The sequence below is a fragment of the Eschrichtius robustus genome, chromosome 20 (assembly GCF_028021215.1).
Source record: "Eschrichtius robustus isolate mEscRob2 chromosome 20, mEscRob2.pri, whole genome shotgun sequence".
Taxonomy (NCBI): Eukaryota; Metazoa; Chordata; class Mammalia; order Artiodactyla; family Eschrichtiidae; genus Eschrichtius; species Eschrichtius robustus.
Genome location: NC_090843.1, coordinates 63,889,306 through 63,906,402, shown reverse-complemented (window position 1 = coordinate 63,906,402; position 17,097 = coordinate 63,889,306). Strand labels below are relative to the sequence as shown.

Sequence of the window (17,097 nt, the reverse complement as noted above, 5' to 3'; positions counted from 1 at the left end):
AGAGAAACGGAAGAATCAAGTAACCTGCTCAAGGTTGGACAGAAGAAGTGAAGTTGGTATTTGTTGTTCTCTTTCTTGCTTACTTTGCTTAGTATGATAATCTCTAGGTCCATTCAGTATTCTGTGAATGGACAACCAAAATGGAAAAGAATATGAAAAAGAACATATATGTATAACTGAGTCACTTTTCTGTACAGAAGAAATTAACACAACACTGTAAATCAACTATACTCCAGTAAAATTAAAACAAACACTCCGCGTCCCCTTTAAGCTGCTCGCATACCCGGTTCTCTAGATTCTTCCCAGCAGGAATCTGGCGAGACTCCTTGGCCCTGGCTTGCTCATTAAGTCATTCTAGGCCGGAGCTGCGGTGGCCCGAGAAGAGAAACAGGGCTCCGCTGAGACCAGGGGTGTCGAAGCTGAGGGTCACCCGGCGGGCATGCCCAGGGATGTCACAGACTTAACATGGGGCGTGTGTTCACGTGCGCATGTGCACGTGTGTGTGTGTGTGTGTAGGTCATAGACCCCTCCTCACCCCCGGGGCTCAGGTCCGTGCACCTGTCTGTGCATCTGAACACATGTGGCTGCAGGTGGACCCCCGATGCCTCAGAGCTGCTGGCCTCGGGGGTCACCTCCAGAGGGCGTCCTTTCCGTCAGCAGATGGTGTAAGCGGAGCTGTTGGGAGTGGGGCGGATGTGGGGGATGAGTGAGACTTTGGGACAGGAGTGTGGCAGCAGCTGTTTGGGGGGGCCCCCCACCCTGAGCCCATTCTGCCCCCTCCCCCCGCTCCAGCCTCTTCGCGGGTGTCGCAGTCCTGCGTGTTAACGAGGGTGAGGACAGTCCAACCGGTCACCCTCACGTGCGCCCGGGCCCCGTGCGCCGTGCTTTACACGACACACCTCATGACAGCGTCCTCGTGGCAGGGGAGTTCCTGTCATTGACCCTATCTTACGGAGGAGATCGTTGAGACTCAGGAGGCTTAGGTACCCCGTCTCGGGTCACACAGCTGAGCAGCAGCTGCCTGTCCTGCACTCATGGTCTTAATTCTATGCTTTACTCCAAACAGCGATTTCAGAGGCAGCCTCGTCCCATTAGGAACTTCGGCTAATTCTTGTTATGTCCCCTTCCGGAGATGTTGAAATACACACGCAATAAGATCACAGAAAGGCGAAAGCAGCAAGGGGAGAGCTGGTTTTCCGGCAAGGCTGCACGAGGGCGGGTCGGCAGGGCCGGGCCTTCGCTGGGAGAGAGCGTCCACGCAGCACACGCCGTGGAGGGCCCGTTCCCGGCTTGCAAAAGTATTCCATGCATCCCTCCACTGTGCCAAAGACACACATTAAAGCCCTTGTTCAACTGGATTTCTGACTCAACAAAAACTCCTTTTGTCAGTACCTCAGAATTTCCTGGCATGTTACCCACACATATTTTCTGTGTGGATGGCAGTTACGGGTCGCTGTGCACTATTTGTGTATATTTGTGCCTAGAAAGATTCATTTGAAACGAGTAGCACAATATTTCTCCCTGATTTCAAAAGACCTCTTTCTTGATCTCTGGGGAACTGATCATTGCTTTTTTTTTTTTTTTTTTTTTTAAACGTCTTTATTGGAGTATAATTGCTTTACAATGGTGTGTTAGTTTCTGCTTTATAACAAAGTGAATCAGTTATACATATACATATATCCCCATATCTCCTCCCTCTTGCGTCTCCCTCCCTCCCACCCTCCCTATCCCACCCCTCTAGGTGGTCACAAACCATCGAGCTGATCTCCCTGTGTTCTCTTTTAACCATAGGCAACAGTTTCCTGTATATTCAACTGTTCATTTTCCCTCAAACCATCCATGGTAGTTACATGATAGTATATTTTGCCAGTTTGCCTTCCTCAAACTGTTTTTTCAGAAACCCTGTGAAATGAGCCACGCCAGGGACTTTCAGAAGCTTCCATGCGGGAGAAGTGGGGACCAGAGGCGGTCAGAACGAGGTGAGCAAGCCCAGGGAGAGAGACCCCTATACCAAGTCATCACAATGGGATAAAAGGCTCTGGTAGATGAGGCACAGATAGGACACTTGGGAGGACAGAGGAGGGGCAGGCATAAGCCCACCTAGGGGGCTGGTCGGCCTCCCAGAAGAAGTGTCGTTGGAACAGTCCTGGAAGGAGAGACAAAGGGACCAGAGAGGGGGGCCACATGTCTAAATGTATAATCATTCTGAGGGAAGAAAAGGCCATTTCATCCACTAAGAGCAGATAGCCGACCCCCCAGTTGCCGCGTCTGGCGGTGGTGACATCTGCCATGTCTGGTAGGTGCACAGGGGACGGAGCACGTGTTGGACCAGGTGGGAAAGGAAATGGAGGTTCTGAGGAAAATGGGAGTAGAGCTTGAGTTGGAATTTGGTCCGTTCACGCCCCTTGGACTTTCCGTGTTAGACAGGGTTTCAGTGAAGCCTGAACCCTGGACTTGGTGGCCCCAAGCTACTGCCTTGTTGCTCTTTTCTGGGCACTTCCCATGCGGTGTCTCATTCAGTCTTCACAATAATCCTACAAAGGAGAGGGGTGTCATTCGCACTTTGCCTATGGAAAAACCTAAAGCTCCGAGAGAGGGGGGAAGTGAGTTGCCCAGTTAAAGGCAGTAAGTGACAGCGCTGGGAAGTAAGCCGAGGCCTTTCCATGCACCATGTCTGTTCCTCCTATTTATTAGGTCATGTTCCATGTTTTGCCATCTGACCTCTCGTCGTGGCTGTTATCAAGTCAGCCAGCTCATGGTTTCCTCTGGGTCCTGTACAAGGGGAGCTGCCTGGTGTTTGGATTCCTAATAATCCTTAGAGATTCTGGGGAAATTGCTGTGGCAACTGCAGTGACATCCTTTAATCTAACGATCCAAGTGCCTGGGGACAGAGCAGTGGATACGATGGGTGAAATCCCTGTTCTGTGGAAATTGCCTTCTAGTTGGTTCAGAGAAAATAAACAAATGAGTAAATCATGAGACGTGTCAGTCAGGGATAGTGCTACACAGAGGATGAGAACGGGAGCCAGAGTAGTGACTGCGGGCTGTTTCAGGCTGTCCTGAGGTCGTCACTGAAGAATGCACACTTAGCTGCGTCCTGACTCCTAGGAAGGAAAAACCGTGCGAAAATCAGGGAAAGTGCATCCCAGGCAGGGTGAGCAGCTGGAGAAGGACCCCGACGTGGGAAGCTTGGTGTGTTTGAGGCGAGAAGGAGACCCCTGTGGTCGGGGGCAGTGAAGGCTGTCAGGGTGGTGGTGGGGGGGGGGCTAGACCAAGGGGAGCTTTGTAGGTCAAGGGAAGGGGATTTGCCTTGTGTCCTAAGTGGGACGGGAAGCCATTGGAGTGTTGGCAGCGGGATAATCTCATCTGATTTATGTTTACAAATGATCACTCTGGGTCCCCTGGGGAGAAGGCCTAGCAGGGAACAAGAGTAGAAGAGAAGCAGGGAGACCAGTCAGCCGGTAGGCAGCTGTTGATTCTTGACTAAGGATGGAGAGGTCGGGAAGTCAGGTAATGCGAGAGGGTGATGGTGGGGGCAGTGGGTAGGGGGCAGTGTGATAGATCGCATGTATTCAGCGAGGCAGCAAGAGGAATCAGGCAACCCTGATTTTTTTTTTTTTTTTTGGCCGCACCCTGCGGCACGTGGGATCTTAGTTCCCCGACCAGAGATCGAACCCGCGCCCCCTGCGTTGGAAGCGCGGAATCTTACCACTGGACCCCAGGGGAGTCCCAACCCCAGTTTTTGAACTGGGCAATTCGGTGAATGGTGGTGCCTCTCTCTGAGATGGAAAAGACTAGAGAGGAACGTTTTAGGGAGTAAGGCCAAGAGTTCTTTTGAGCCGTGAAAACGTTGAGATTCTATTAGACACACCAGTGAAGGTGTAGGTGTGGCAGCTAGGACGTCTAGATGTGGACTTTGGGGAGGGGGTCAGGCTGGAGTGAAGACTCGGCAGATAGATGAGGTGCCAAGCCACAGAAGCGATGGACGTCACCTTGGCACCTGAATTTGGGGTGAAAGAAGGAAGGAGGAGTTGAGTTTCTACTTTGAGCATCGGGAAGGATGCTGATGCCGTTGACAGAAACAGGGTGTGGAGACAGAGGAGGCGTCTGTGGACCTGTGGGGTGGCAACCGCTACTGACTTCGGTCTTGAACAAGTTTGAATTTGATGGAAATACAAGTGCTTAGAGGAAGTTGTTTAATAAGCAGTTAGAAACAAGGGTCTAGTCTCAGGGGAGAGATGGGTCTCAGGAGCATGTTTTGGTTCATTGTCAAGGTCCCCGTGGAAGTGAGGATACAGAGTGATAAGGTGGAAAGATTAATTTTGACCAAATTCAAAAGAAAGTGAATCATCATTCAGGATGCCAGCATCTTAATTTATAATGGGACCTGTACCTATGAGTTACTTGGGTTATTGATGTTTAGAAGATTGCTGAGAGCACAGGAGCAAAAGGGGACCCCTTTAATCAACTCAGATAGCCAATGAGCCCCCCTTCTTTTCGGTCACTTCTCAGAGAACCAGCTCTGCCCTTCCCAAGTCCCTGCTCCCTCGCACAGTGTGGAGGAAACGTGCAAAGTGTGGAAGGATCTTTCCCACACGTCCTTGCTTTCTTAGTAGAAAATATGGGACACAATTTGACAACTTCTTGATGGCTCAGGGACCTCACTGAGGGCCTCTGTGCTTTTTATTGGCTGTGGTCGTGCTGGGACAGCCTCGTCACGGCAGGGGGCTGGGGCGGGGAGTTGAGGCCGGTGGCCCTTCACCAAGTGGCCTGCGCTCCTTGTGCTTTTATAGGAACTTGGTTTCCTTTTCAAAGTTCTTTCATTCCCTCCACGGTCGCACGGTGTCTGGACCATCGGCTGGAGTATTTCATCCCTCCTGGCTGGGAGAGGGTTGTTGTGTGGCCTTCGCTTGGCTCCTATGCCTGGGGCCCTAGGGACCCACCCCTTGAAAGTTTAGAGAGTATTTTTCATTGATCCCATTGCTGTTTCCCTGCTAGCACATCCAATCTTAACAAAGCATCACACAGCACAGGAATTCAGTATTTTGTAATAACATATATGTGTGTGCGTGTGTATATGTGTATGTATATGTATCTGTGTATATATATGCGTGTACATACACACATACACATATATACACATATACATGAGTATATACATACACATGCACACACATATACACATACATGTATACACACATATATACATACATACACGAGTATATACATACACGTGCATACACACATACATATACATACACATACATGTATATACACACATACACATAGACATATATACATGTATGTATGCACACACGTATACATATTTACACACACATATACATACACATACATATATGTATATGCACGTACATATATACACATACATCATATATATTCTGTTATATATATAAAACTGTTATATTCAGTTGAATGTATATATACATATATATAAAACAGAATCACTGTATACCTGAAACTAGCACAACATTGTAAATCAACTGTACTCCAATTAAAGGAAAAACCTAAATATCTGTGCAAAAATAAAAAAACCCCAAAACAAAGCCTCACAGAGCATAGCGTGCTTTTTGGGCAGTTTCCCTGTGCACAGCTGGTCTTGGCCTCAGGGAGCTGATTCTCTCTAACTTCTTCCCTGACCTTCTATGACGGTGGCATCTGGGGCTTTAGCTGTGGTTCTCCTGCCTGAAGTCGGCTTCACTTTGCCAGTCGCGCACAGACTCTGTTTTAGCTTCTGGCCTCATCAGTGTGGAATGTGCTGCAGTAAACGATGGCCCTTGGAGCTGGTAGGAACCCTAGAGACCGTGGTGGCAAATATCCTGCTGCTCAGGGAGGATAGGGGATCAGGGAGGACACTACCCACCTCCCAGGACTGAGAGGGGAGGGGCTTTGGTGGTACCGAGAACTTTGGGGGACCAGAAACCTTCAGTGGCCAACATTTTCCGAGCACCTTGCGATGCACAGGTTTATAAAAGCAGGAGGGCACCAAGGAGCTCTTCATCTTTCACAGTCACTGCTCATCACTCATAGTGGCTAAAGTTAAAAATACGAAAAAAAAAAAAAAAAACGAACGGAGGAATGATTAATAATATGATTAATAATGGTTCATTCATTTGATGGATGACTAAGCAGAGGAATCTCTAAGACCACAAGGGTGGATTCAAAGACGAAAGTATGTTTTGTGCCCATAACCATGTTAGAACTAGGTGAGAGCACATAGGTCAGAGTCGTGTGATGGTAATGGGATTGTGAGATTAAAACATAGCATTTCCAAACTTTCTCTAATGCTGATTTATAATTCCCGTTATGGGAAGACATACAAATAGGGACTTCCTTAGTGGGCCAGTGATTAGGACTTTGTGCTTCCACTGCAGGGGCCTGGGTTCGATCCCTGGTTGGGGAGCTAAGATCCCGAAAACCTCTTGGCCAAAAAAAAAAAAAAGAAAAGAATAAGAAAAAGAAATACAGCAAAATGCAGCTGACCATCATTGACATGACATATGCCTTGAGTTGCTTTTCTGGGAAAGGGGATGATTTGCTCTATTTCCTGCTCACAATCTGCTAGTGAACGTGGGGCTGGTGATGTGGGAAGGAGTGTGGGACTCCAGTTATTGAACAGGGTCGTCTTTGCACGGCTTTGATTTCAGCCTCCTTCACTCCATCTTCTAACTTTACCGGTGCCAAGTATCCATCTACGCAGCTTTCCTTCCTTTGCTTCATCCCCAAACGTCGCATCTTCCTTTTGTTTCATTTCCATTTTGTAAGCTGTTTTAGGACTGAAATTATTGCTGAGTATGAATGAAGAGATTCAGGACAAGGTACAGCCAAAGTGAAACCCTTAATTTTCACAAGGGTGGTTTATCTAGATTGTGGTTCAGCTGCGGACAACTCACCCCAGACAGTTGGGGGTTTGATTTCATTGCAATTTGTGTTTACGGGTGACCCAAGAGTTGGGTGCAAAGTGTGATGCCTGGATTTTCTCACATCCTGGCATGAACTGGGATAAAGCCTGACACTGAGGCCAAGCTGTCAATGTATTGATGGGATAATTGAACCCTGCAGAAGGCAGCCACAGCCACTTTAGTTCTTTGCTACTAGGCAGAGTCTCAAATGCAAGTCACTTCTTTTTTTTAAACAAGATGAAGGATTTTAATATGTTTAAAGCAAAGTTTAAGAAAATAATCAGGTGGAACAAGGCCTTATGAAAAATTCCCCAATTAAGAAAAATATATACAGGTAAACAGGCAGAAAAATCAAATTAATACAAGGATAAAAAAATAAAATTTTGCTCCTAATTATTACCTACAATATTGTTTTGTAAAAGAAAGCATTGTTTCTAGGATTTGCTTGAGATTTCTTTTGTATTTTTTCTTAAAGATATTTTAACAAATTTTTTTTTGGAACTTAGTTTTTAGTCTGAGTGCAAGGAGAACCATTTGGAGACTTTTTTTTTTTTAATTAATTATTTATTTATTTATTTTTTATTTATTTATGGCTGTGTTGGGTCTTCGTTTCTGTGCGAGGGCTTTCTCTAGTTGTGGCAAGTGGGGACCACTCTTCATCGCGGTGCGCAGGCCTCTCACTATCGCGGCCTCTCTTGTTGCGGAGCACAGGCTCCAGACGCGCAGGCTCAGTAATTGTGGCTCACGGGCCTAGTTGCTCTGCGGCATGTGGGATCTTCCCAGACCAGGGCTCGAACCCGTGTCCCCTGCATTGGCAGGCAGATTCTCAACCACTGCGCCACCAGGGAAGCCCCAAGATATTTTAAATGTAAGTAGTATATGCCATGTTAAAAATTCACACTTTTCATTAAGGGGTGAAATGAAACTTGAATTCCCTCCTTCGCTCTCTGGTCCCCTGGTCCCTGACCTGAAGGTAACCAATGTTAGCAGTTAGCAAGTCACCTTCTTCAAAGCAAACACTGGCCCGGGTTGCTAGTGCTTTGAGCGTCGTAAAAGGGGGTGGCCGGGCCCACTGACTGCGGCCAGCCCTGGGAGATGCCTGTCTGTTTCCCTCATTGTTCCCGAGGAGCAGGACTTCCTCTTTCTGACTGATTACACATTGTGAATCCACACATTTTCATGGTCCCTTTACTCCTGAGCCAGCTGTCAGGCAGAGACAGGGTCTCCGAGCACAAACTGCTTGAAGCCTTTCATGTCTGGTTTCCTGAGGACGAAAAGGCAGGGCTAGTTCTTGCTGCCTGTTTTTTCATCTCTTTCCTAGCGGTCTAGCCTATCAGTGTACCCGGCTGCCCCAAAACGGCCACGGAAGGAAAAGGCTGAAAAGCTCTCCTCTGATCAGGCCTGTTGGACTTGTTTTGGAAATTACAGTAAAAAATTTGAAACTTGATCTCTAGACACTTACGGCCATGGGTGCTTTTAGCCTAACGGGTCTTTGTATTACATCTTAAAGTGGGAATTTTAGTATTTATAATTGAACATTCCTCAGATAAATATAAAATTCAGATTCGTAGTTTTACCCAGTGCCCAATGCTTCTTCCTGTAACGCGTTTGTCAGGTGTTTATTCAGCCAACTCAGCATCGCGGTTCCTATGCAGAATCCATGCCGCGTGGAAACAGCCTGTGTGATCCGCACACAGAGGAGAATGTGGGCTCCGAGCAGAGATGCAGTTCACTCGGGATTTGAGACCCTCGAGGCCTGCCGTCCACCACCCCCGGTCCTTCAGGACTCAGCACAATCATCTTCTCTTCCTGAACCTGTTTCTTGCCATCCCTCCCCACCCAGGCTGAGTTAGGAAGCCTGTGGTCTGTCTCCTCACTGGGCAGGGAGCCCCTTGAACCAAGGCTCGGTCTCATTCTGCTTTGGGCCTGGTACGTGCAGGCACTGGACACCCGTCTGCAGAGTGGCCGAGGGGACTTGTTCTGGTCTCTACAGGAATTTCTCTGCTTTTGTTTCTGATGACTCAGATGGCATGGATTAGTCTTGTTTGATCTGTTGTCAGCATGGGAAACGAACGTGCCTTGTGGACCCTTGGCACTGAGAAGGGTAGACCCCCCGAGGCAAGAGGTGAGCGTGGAGCACCCCCAGCGGGTTCTGCGTGAGCGCGGGACCCGCACCTCTTCGAGGTGCAGTGTTTGGAGCTTGGCGTAGGTTTGCGGGATGCCTGCGTGCATGAGTGAACTGATGTCGTGCGGCCGTGGGTACTTGAACTCTGTTTCCACTTTTGTGTCCCTCAAAGTCCGTGCATAATCACTAGAGAATATGGAGGGTACAGAAGGGTTCTCAAGAAGCGGCGTGTCCCCTCCCTCCCGCCACAACGGTGAATCGGTGATGCCAGGTCTGTGTTAGAAGACCGTCCCTTCTCATGAGACTCCCATCTCCCACCCCCCCCATGGTGTGCTTGGAGATCGTTGCCCCGCCCAGAAAGAGGCGTAGTGTGTATCAGCTACCAAAACTGCCCGTCATGTGCAACTTGGCTTTTTAACAGAGCTCAGTAATGGGCTTGTTCCTCCTCTCCCTGGAGTGTGTGTGTTTGCGGAAGAGAAGGTGGCCAGCACGTTGTCCCATAGTGAGGGGCGAGGGGACACCGACTTGCCCCTCCCCACCCCGCTCCCCTCTGCGTCAACAGCTCTGGAATTCTCAGGGCTCCCTAGCGTCAAATCGTGATCTCGTGGAGGCCCCCTGGAGCCCATCAGTTCCGTGGTCTCCGGGGACGGGGCAGGGTGAAGAGGTGGAGAGAGTCGTGATGGGGGCTGGCGCTCGTGGCGGCCCCCTGGAGCCCATCAGTTCCATGGTCTCCGGGGACGGGGCAGGGTGAAGAGGTGGAGAGAGTCGTGATGGGGGCTGGCGCTCGTGGAGGCCCCCTGGAGCCCATCAGTTCCATGGTCTCCGGGGACGGGGCAGGGTGAAGAGGTGGAGAGAGTCGTGATGGGGGTGGCGCTCACGGGAGGTCTGTCGGGGGCACTGGGCTTCCCCAGGTCTGAAGTGCGGGGAGGGGGTCGAAGCGTACCCTCGGCCTGTAAGATGGGGGCGCCGCTCAGGATGAAGATCGGCATAGACACCCCACGTGGCACCAGGTTGATTCATGCCCAGCTCCTAGAGATAAGCCTCCCAAGGCCCTTCTGGCCTAAGTGGAAGCTTCCTCTTCACCCCAAATAAATGAGTAGTAGCCAGAGGGCAGATAAGGAAAGAGCGGGCAGGGGAGGAAACAGGAGGTTGAGGAGGGTAACACGCAGAGGTGAAAAGAAGCTCTGCGTCAGCTTCCTGTTGGGGAAAATGTGGTTCTCCCTCGGGGGCCAGACAAGCTCCCCGGATGGTTCAGGGAGAAAAGTGAGAGGAGACGCAAGCAAGACAAGATGCCTGCAGGTTAGAGCAGAGCAGAGAGGACGGAGGGAAGTGGGTCTGCTTTCCAGGCAGTGCTGGGCCCTCGCATTGGCTTGGCTCTTCTGGGTATGGGCACCTTCGTGAGGCCAACCTTCCGAGGCTGATTCTGGAGGAAGTGAGTCATTGAAGACCCAGCTATACCCTGAGCAAGTTTGTCCCTCTGTCCACTTATGGCAGAACATTCTCTGATGCTCAGGGTTCCAAAACAAGGGCTGGCGAGGACATCGTTTCAGAGTTCTCCCAACCGTTTCCCTGGTTACTAGTTCCCTGAGATGCCCTTCCCAGTGAATGAATGAATGAATGAATGAATGATTCCCTGTCATATGAGGTTAGGGGATGCTGCGTCCCAGTCTCCCTTTGGAGAGTTACAGAACAAGTCAGCCTATCACAGGCTCTGAAATTCCTGCACTAAAGGAACTTAACACGTCATCTTTCAACCCAACTGGACTGCGGACAGGCTTGCTGTATTTCTATTGCAAAACCACACAGACTATGTGGATGGGGCCCCCTGGATTAAACAATATATGCAACCTTAGAGGGTGGTCTTTGCCATGGACTTTTTCCCTCCTTTAAGTAACACCTCTTATCATCTTGAGAGATTCCTGCATTCTCTGGGGGCACAGCTCAGGAGATACTGGAGTAAGATACTGTCTTGCCCATCAGGGGTGTGCAAACAGCACTACTTTCACAGCATTTGTGGGGCAAACAGTCTGAGTGGGGTGGACTCGTGCCCACTCATCCAATCAGTCCTGCCTGGAACCCACAAAATCCTTTTGCAGGATGGTTTTCCGAGATAAGGATGCAGCTTGTGGCCAGAGATAGAGCGTGAATTAGTTCTGCACCAAAGCACCATCCTCAGCCCCAGTGTTCTTAGCTCAGCACTTTAAGACACTGGTTCTTTGGTCTCAGTGATTCCCGTATAGGCAGGTGGTGGTGGGAATGCTCCAGGGTCCTTTAAAATGCTTAAAGCCCACTGATATGCAGTCCTGAACATACATAACAAAGAATCCTTGAATATAGTCTGAATTGAATGTGTAAATTCTTAAATCTGTGCCTTAAAACTTTAAAAGGACTGAAGTGACCTCCTGGACCTGTTTCCTATCTCTGAAATAGTTAAAACTCTATAAATCTTCAGTGTTTTTTTTTTTTGGTTTAGATTCTACGATAGCTGTTCCCAAACCTTGCTGCACGTTAGAATCGAGCTTTTAATTCCGCTGCCTGTGTTGTATCCTATTCCAATTAGATCACAATGTGGTGGGGTGGAGGCAGGGCGGAGCCAGGTATTTGAATTTTTTTAAAGATCCCCAGTAATCCCCACATGCAGCGAAACTGGGGGCACTGATGTAGAAGCACTTTATTTTTATTATAACGACCACGCCTCTGTGAGAGAAGCAGGACAGGAACTCGTCCTCATCTCGTAAGTGAGGTAACAAAGGTCGTACAGAGTGAAGAGACATGATCCAGGTCACAGATCAGGTTCCAGACAAGTGTCATTCCTTACTTGGGCCAAACCCGGCCAATCAGACTAGGTTCTGAGGATGTTGGGATATGAGACTGGGGGGTGGGTGGGAGGAACTGGGCTTGAAAACCCAGAGGATTGAACACGGGCCTTCGTGCCTGAAGGAGAAACAAGAAAACCCCTTCAGTGTCATGCCTCCTGCCCCGGCAATGCTACCTCTGTCTGGGGACCGCTGGTCTGCGTTTCATTTCTAGGGACACAGAATGGACCCTGCGTGCCAGAGTTGGAGGAAATTATCAGAGCCCACAGCTTGTCTTCAGACTTAACGTCGACTATTTCTCTCCTTTGATTTTCTATTTTTTTTATAGTTATTTATTTTATGTATTTACTCTTGGCTGCTTTAGGTCTTCGTTGCTGCGCGTGGGCTTTCTCTAGTTGCGGCGAGCGGGGGCTGCTCTTCATTGCGGTGCACAGGCTTCTCACTGTGGTGGCTTCTCTTGTTGCAGAGCACAGGCTCTAGGCGTGCGGGCTTCAGTAGTTGTGGCACGTGGGCTCAGTAGTTGTGGCTCATGGGCTCTAGAGTGCAGGCTCAGTGGTTGTGGCGCATGGGCTTAGTGGCTCCGTGACATGTGGGATCTTCCCGGACCAGGGCTCGAACCCGTGTCCCCGGCATTGGCAGGCAGGTTCTTAACCCCTGCACCACCAGGGAAGTCCCTTTCCTTTGATTTTTAAACAAGTCCTCCCCGTGAGTTTTGAGGCTGTCTCGGACATTCCCGCCCTTGATTTTACAGTATCCTAGTCTCTGCATCGGCAGGTGTGAGAAAACCTACCACTCTGTGGAATTGTCCTATCACCATGGAGGCTGTTATGGGGGCAGCGGGATGGGGCAAGGGGCTCTGAGGGGGATGCTGTTGAAACAAACGATTCACTAGTAACTGGGCTTCTTTGCAGCTTCAGGGCTCATAAACTAGAGGCTTAGAAGCAAGGATGAATGATCCCACATCCCCCAAATATTGCTGGCTCAGAGCATTTTTCCACCGTCTGACATGATTGATTAATCCTATTGTATGTATGGGGAGAAGTACTCACATTTCTTTCTTTCTTAAAAAAAATACACTTATTTTTATTGTATAATTCAATGTTTTTTTGTTTGTTTGTTTTTGCCGCACCACATGACTTGTGGGATCTCAGTTCTCTGACCAGGGATTGAACCCCGGGCCACGGCAGTGAAAGCGCCGAATCCTAACCACTAGGCCTCCAGGGGACTCCTGGTACTCACGTTTCTAATAGCCCTACAAATATGGAGGATAAGCCAGGAATTCCCTTTGGTTGGAAGTGGGCAAGCAAGGACGGTGACCCCTTGGATGACATACTCTGTGTTGCTGGGGACTTGGAATGGATGGCCTGATATTCTGAGATTCTAGGTCTTAGAAGGAGACATAAGATGCTTCAACTTCCATTGTATCGTTATTATTATTACATGAAACTCGCTCTAGCTTAGAGGACTATTTGAGCATTATTTCTTCCCTAGCTTCAGAAAAATGATGTTGTGAATTCTTCTAGAAACGTATTGTCATGAAAGATTGCCACCAAGACTTAGCAGTAAGGAGTCCGTGAGGCCTGGATCTGACTAGGTTTGACAGAAACTCGCTTTTTTTTTTTTTTAAGAGTTTGAATGAATTTTTAGGATGCTATGCTTCGTCAGGTATATTATAATAAAACACTGACATTGGGAGTGATTTACTTATAAATGCAGTGGCGTTGAAGGTGACCCCTGTCAAGAGCTCGCTCCCTTGCCTTCCACAGTGGTTCCTCGACGAGGAGGGAAAAGGGGTGGAAAGTCTGGCAGTCGCTCACCTGAGGGCCGTGTTTCCCACCTGCACAAGCCGGTCCTCGTGTATGTTGCAGCCAAAAGAAAGATTTAGAGCTTATTCAGCCTCAAGCAGGGCCACGCACAGTAGGTGCTCAAACCAGCAGCGGCGCCCGGGAGTGACTTAGAAATGCAAGTTCTCCGGTCCCCAGAGCTGCTGTGAGGAGTCTGCATCCCTGGGGCGGGACCCCGCGGCCGTGTTTTCCCAGGCTCTCCCGGGGTTCAGTGCTCACAAAGGTGGAGTGGCGTGGCCCTGGACCGATGGTTCTCAAAGTGGGGTCTCCCGGCCACCGCTCCCCACCTCACCCGTGACCTCGTCAGAAGCCACCCGGTCTCTTAGTCCTTGGACGTTGGCAGGAGGCAGTGGACACACTCCCTGGCACTTGCCAATGTTCGCGGATGAACCTGTAGAGTAATCCATTCTCCGATAAGCACAGAGTCTTAACCACTGGACTGCCAGGAAAGTCCATGTCTCCCAACTTCGGATTTGATGTTATTCCCACTGAATACAGGGGATGGAAGGGCTATCACGCATGACGGGGAGAAATCCAACATGTAGTTCCAATACCCTCCGACCCTTAAAGAATGGAATCATTGGCCGCGAGTGCCTCTAAATTGCCCGTGTTTCTCTTTGCCGGTAGAACTGACAGAAAACATCGGGCTTCCGGTGAATCTGCTTGAGAAACATGACCTGTGGCCCGCCTATGTCACGTACACATCCCCGCTGGTGGAAAGACTGATTGAGAAAAGCAAAGCCAGAGACCTGGAACGCTTGCAAACGGCCGAGGAGAGCCGGCCGACATGCAGGCAGAGCAAGCCTCCCAGCGTCACCCAGCTGAAAAGGAGAAAGTCCTCCAAGCCCTCAGGCAACATGACGTTCAAGGACGTGAGGTCAGAGACCATGCTCTCGGGGTGGGGCCCTTTCCCCATGTCGGCCACGGGTCCCCCCGTGGTTCCAGAGCGCACCCGCTTCCACGCGGATGCCAGGGCAAGTCCCACCGCCGACTACAACAAGATCATCTTCTCCCGGAAGCCGAGGACGAGGATGCTTCCATACCGCCCACTGCTGGCCGGCGAGGAGAAACACCCCGACGTTTAACGGGGAGTCCCTGCAGCCGCCCCCCAAGCTTGTACAGCAGTTAAGGGCCATTTGCCACACATTTCATGACGGCCTTTGCGTTGGGCTGAGATCAACCAGATGGAATGTGGGCCATGGAGGGGGTGAGGGCACCCCGTCTGGCAGTGCAGTCATGCGCGGGCGGGAAGCCTCAGGCTCTAGATCCTGCCATAGATGCTTAGGACCCAGCTGGGGGTGAATCAGTCCTGGTCCAGGCAGGAGACAGCAATCACACCAGAGATCCTTTGATAGAAAGAATTTCTAGCCAGGTAGCTGCAAAGGCAGGAAGAGGGCACAGAGATGTGGATGGAGGGGGCGCCCGCAGGAAGCAGGCTGGGGGGACGAAGAGAAGACGTGAGCTCGTTAAGAGTTAGACGCTCGGAGAAGGGGCAGGTGGGCTGCATCTCAGATCCCGGACGCTGGTGTCCTGAGCTCGCAGGAGACCCCTTTGGGGGTGGCAGCCCCGCCTCTGAGGAGGGGGAGCTGTTTGGCTGACGGACACCCCGAAGCTCGTTCTGAGATTGTTGGGAAAACCAAAATGGGACTCAAATATTTGTTTCTGGGAGGAGTTGACACCGTCCGAGTGAACGAGAATTGCTGGGGGAAACAGAAAGCGACAGGAAGCCAACAGAGGTAAACAGGAAGCAAATCAGGAGCGAGTTCCTTCTTCTTCCTCCAGCCTCCAGACTCCCTCTGGCTCTTCTGATGGGCAGAGCCTCACCGGGAGGGGAACAGAAATGTGATTTGCAGGATCCCAAACCCTGCATCTCAAAGCAGAGTGCAGAAGGATGGGCTTGGAGCCAAGGGAAGATGAGCTCATTACCTGCCCGGTGGGGTTCTGGGCGATCCCACCTTGCTGCCCCACTTGGCACCTGGACCTGGTATTGGAATGTTTGTTCCTTGGAGGGTTTACAAAGTGGCAGTGGCGACCCGGGCGTCCCCTGCTGAGAAGTGGAGGATTTTTCTCCCCTGTAGTTCTTTAAGGCTTGTGGAGCTTAGTTGGCTGGGGGAGAGGTTCCCGGCTGGACCCCAGCTATGCTTTGTCAGACGCAGCTGGCGTTGGTCCACCCATGCTCTGAGCTGTTCCCACTTGGCCTCAAAGCAAACGATGCCGTACTCAGTCTGGACGCAGAAGACTTTGTCTTTAGACACAAAGAGGATCGAGTTATGACAGGCAGACCACACGGCCTCAGGCTTGGGGCTTGTCTGCTGAGCATGGCCTCATTGGTAGGATCTCTCTTCTTTGCCCTCACCTGAGTTTCTCTGCTTATATTTGTGAAGCAGTTAATACTCACCCTGTTTCCCTCACGGAGACCTAGAGGATGCAATGTGCCAGTTGCTGGAAGAGGCTGAATTTGCCCTACGAACGCGTTCGCTGCATCCAGGAGTCTTGCAGAAACGTTTGGGCTCCACGCTGGCTGCTGTGAGCTGTGTAAAAGCTGCACGAATTAGGAGCTCCAGACCCATTCCTGAGTTCCCAGCTCTTGGCCAGAATGAATTTTTGCAAAAAGAATAGGTGGTTTCCAGTAAATCTGAATGACTGTATTTGGGTCCACGGAACATTTACAGACATGGAGGCTGGTGATAAATTCCCAACGAGAATTTTTCTCTCTTGTATCCTTTTATGGGGGTTTATAGCCAGAGTATGTTTGGGAAGCTATGGATTATAGATCCTCATTGTGTTCGTGTTTGCAGGGATTTGGGGTGATTTCTTTCAATTCCTTTGAAGGCAGAGTAGTTACATGGTTTTTTGGGTTTTTTGTTGTTTCTGTTTTTTTAAATCTCTAGGTGTTTGATAGTTTTTACACGCATATACTCTCTAAGTAAAAATGGTTGTTTTATAGATAGTATTGTCTAGATTAGTTTAATTCTCAGCCTGTTACAACCACACAAGCAGGAGCCAAGGACATCCGCACTCTATGCTGTGATGCAAATGGCTTGTGTCTGTGACCGCGGTCCAGACGCGTGGTCTCCTGAGGCCGTTTCTGAGAGAGAAACAGTCTAATTCCTTGGAAAGGAGGGAGTCCCTTCAAGGCCAAGCTGGGTTCGCAGGTCCCTGGGGCGGTGACTGTGTAAACAAGGCTGCAGTGCTGGTGGGTGCGGGCCGGGTGCTTGGCGGTGGCCTGGGAGCCCTCCACCTGGCAAGGGAGGCGGCTGGGGGGCGGCGGGGGGAAGGCCTAAACCCAGGGGCCTGGGGGACCCATGGACTTGACTGACAGCAACTCCTCCTCTTCCTTTCGTGGGCCGGAGGACCTTACTGTAGGAGGCGCGACTGCCCCACAGTCCCCT

At 50.1% G+C, this 17,097-nt stretch overlaps 1 protein-coding gene across 2 annotated transcripts in view; it reads left to right on the top strand.

The window, feature by feature from the left end:
* Window positions 1–15,738, top strand: part of CDRT4 (CMT1A duplicated region transcript 4) — a 33,818-nt gene extending 18,080 nt beyond the window's left edge. Inside the window, exons 2-3 of one of the 2 annotated variants that reach the window (XM_068530980.1) lie at window positions 1,898–1,979; window positions 14,333–15,738. In XM_068530980.1, coding sequence (XP_068387081.1) covers window positions 1,910–1,979; window positions 14,333–14,790 — 528 coding nt within the window. In that variant the 5' untranslated portion in view covers window positions 1,898–1,909 and the 3' untranslated portion in view covers window positions 14,791–15,738. The remainder of the gene's footprint in view (window positions 1–1,897; window positions 1,980–14,332) is intronic. The other variant, XM_068530981.1, reaches the window with a different exon arrangement.
* Window positions 15,739–17,097: the final 1,359 nt, after the last annotated feature.